The following is a 1013-nucleotide window of genomic DNA, read 5'->3' on the forward strand; positions in this document are numbered from 1 at the left end:
TGTGCTCAGAGAGCACTCAGGCCTTGCAGCCAGAAAGGGGCTCACAAGGACAGTGTGGAAGTGGAAAGAGCAGCTCTGCAAAGCCCAAGCTCTGCTGCTCCCTGGCAGTGCTGCTGTGCTGGGATTCTTGTCCCCTTGGCCTTTGCAAATCCCCCCTGTCCTGCAGTGTGCTGTCCTTTAGGAACAGCTGAGAAGAAGGATCTTAGAGAAAGAAGACACTGCAGGATCCTTTATTTTGTTTAAGTACTTAGAGAGCACAATTCATCATTTAAAAAACTCTGGGTCAAATTTAATGGGTGGACAATAAATTAGAAAGTAGATCATAATAATATTTTATTGCGGAAGAATTCGATGACCGCAATGAAAAACTTGAGCAGGAATACTGTGCCATTAAAGAATCCAATTCTGAATGCTACATAACAGAAAAAAGGCAGCTTGATGCTTTTGAAAAGCATCCAGTCAACATTTTCCTTATGGCATCCCTGAGCTCCTGGTTCCTCAGGCTGTAGATGAGGGGGTTCAGTGCTGGAGGTACCACCGAATACAGAATTGACAGGGCCAGATCCAGGGATGGGGAAGAGATGGAGGGGGGCTTGAGGTTGGAAAACATGCCAGTGGTGACAAAGAGGGAGACCACGGCCAGGTGAGGGAGGCACGTGGAAAAGGCTTTGTGCTGTCCCTGCTCAGAGGGGATCCTCAGCACAGCCCTGAAGATCTGCACATAGGAGAAAACTATGAAAATGAAGCAAGCAAAGCCTAAACAGGCACTAACCATAAGGAGCCCAAATTCCCTCATGTAGGATTGTGAGCAGGAGACCTTGAGAATGTGTGGGATTTCACAGAAGAACTGGCCCAGGGCATTGCCCTGGCACAGGGGCAGGGAAAATGTATTGGCTGTGTGCAGCAGAGCATTGAGAAACCCAGAGGCCCAGGCAGCTGCTGCCATGTGGGCACAAGCTCTGCTGCCCAGGAGGGTCCCGTAGTGCAGGGGTTTGCAGATGGCAACGTAGCGG

General features: G+C 49.7%; 1 protein-coding gene across 1 annotated transcript; it reads right to left on the bottom strand.

Moving 5' to 3' along the window:
- Nucleotides 1-412: 412 nt before the first annotated feature.
- On the bottom strand, nt 413-1012 carry LOC114072572 (olfactory receptor 14J1-like; the record flags this gene model as incomplete). The annotated part of the gene is made up of 1 exon (XM_027910449.1): nt 413-1012. A coding segment is annotated over one exon (600 nt), but the record flags the coding sequence as incomplete, so codon positions are not given.
- Nucleotide 1013: the final 1 nt, after the last annotated feature.

This window comes from Empidonax traillii, unplaced genomic scaffold (assembly GCF_003031625.1).
Source record: "Empidonax traillii isolate 1590-97213 ecotype Southwest subspecies unplaced genomic scaffold, ASM303162v1 scaffold3487:size15768, whole genome shotgun sequence".
Classification (NCBI taxonomy): Eukaryota; Metazoa; Chordata; class Aves; order Passeriformes; family Tyrannidae; genus Empidonax; species Empidonax traillii.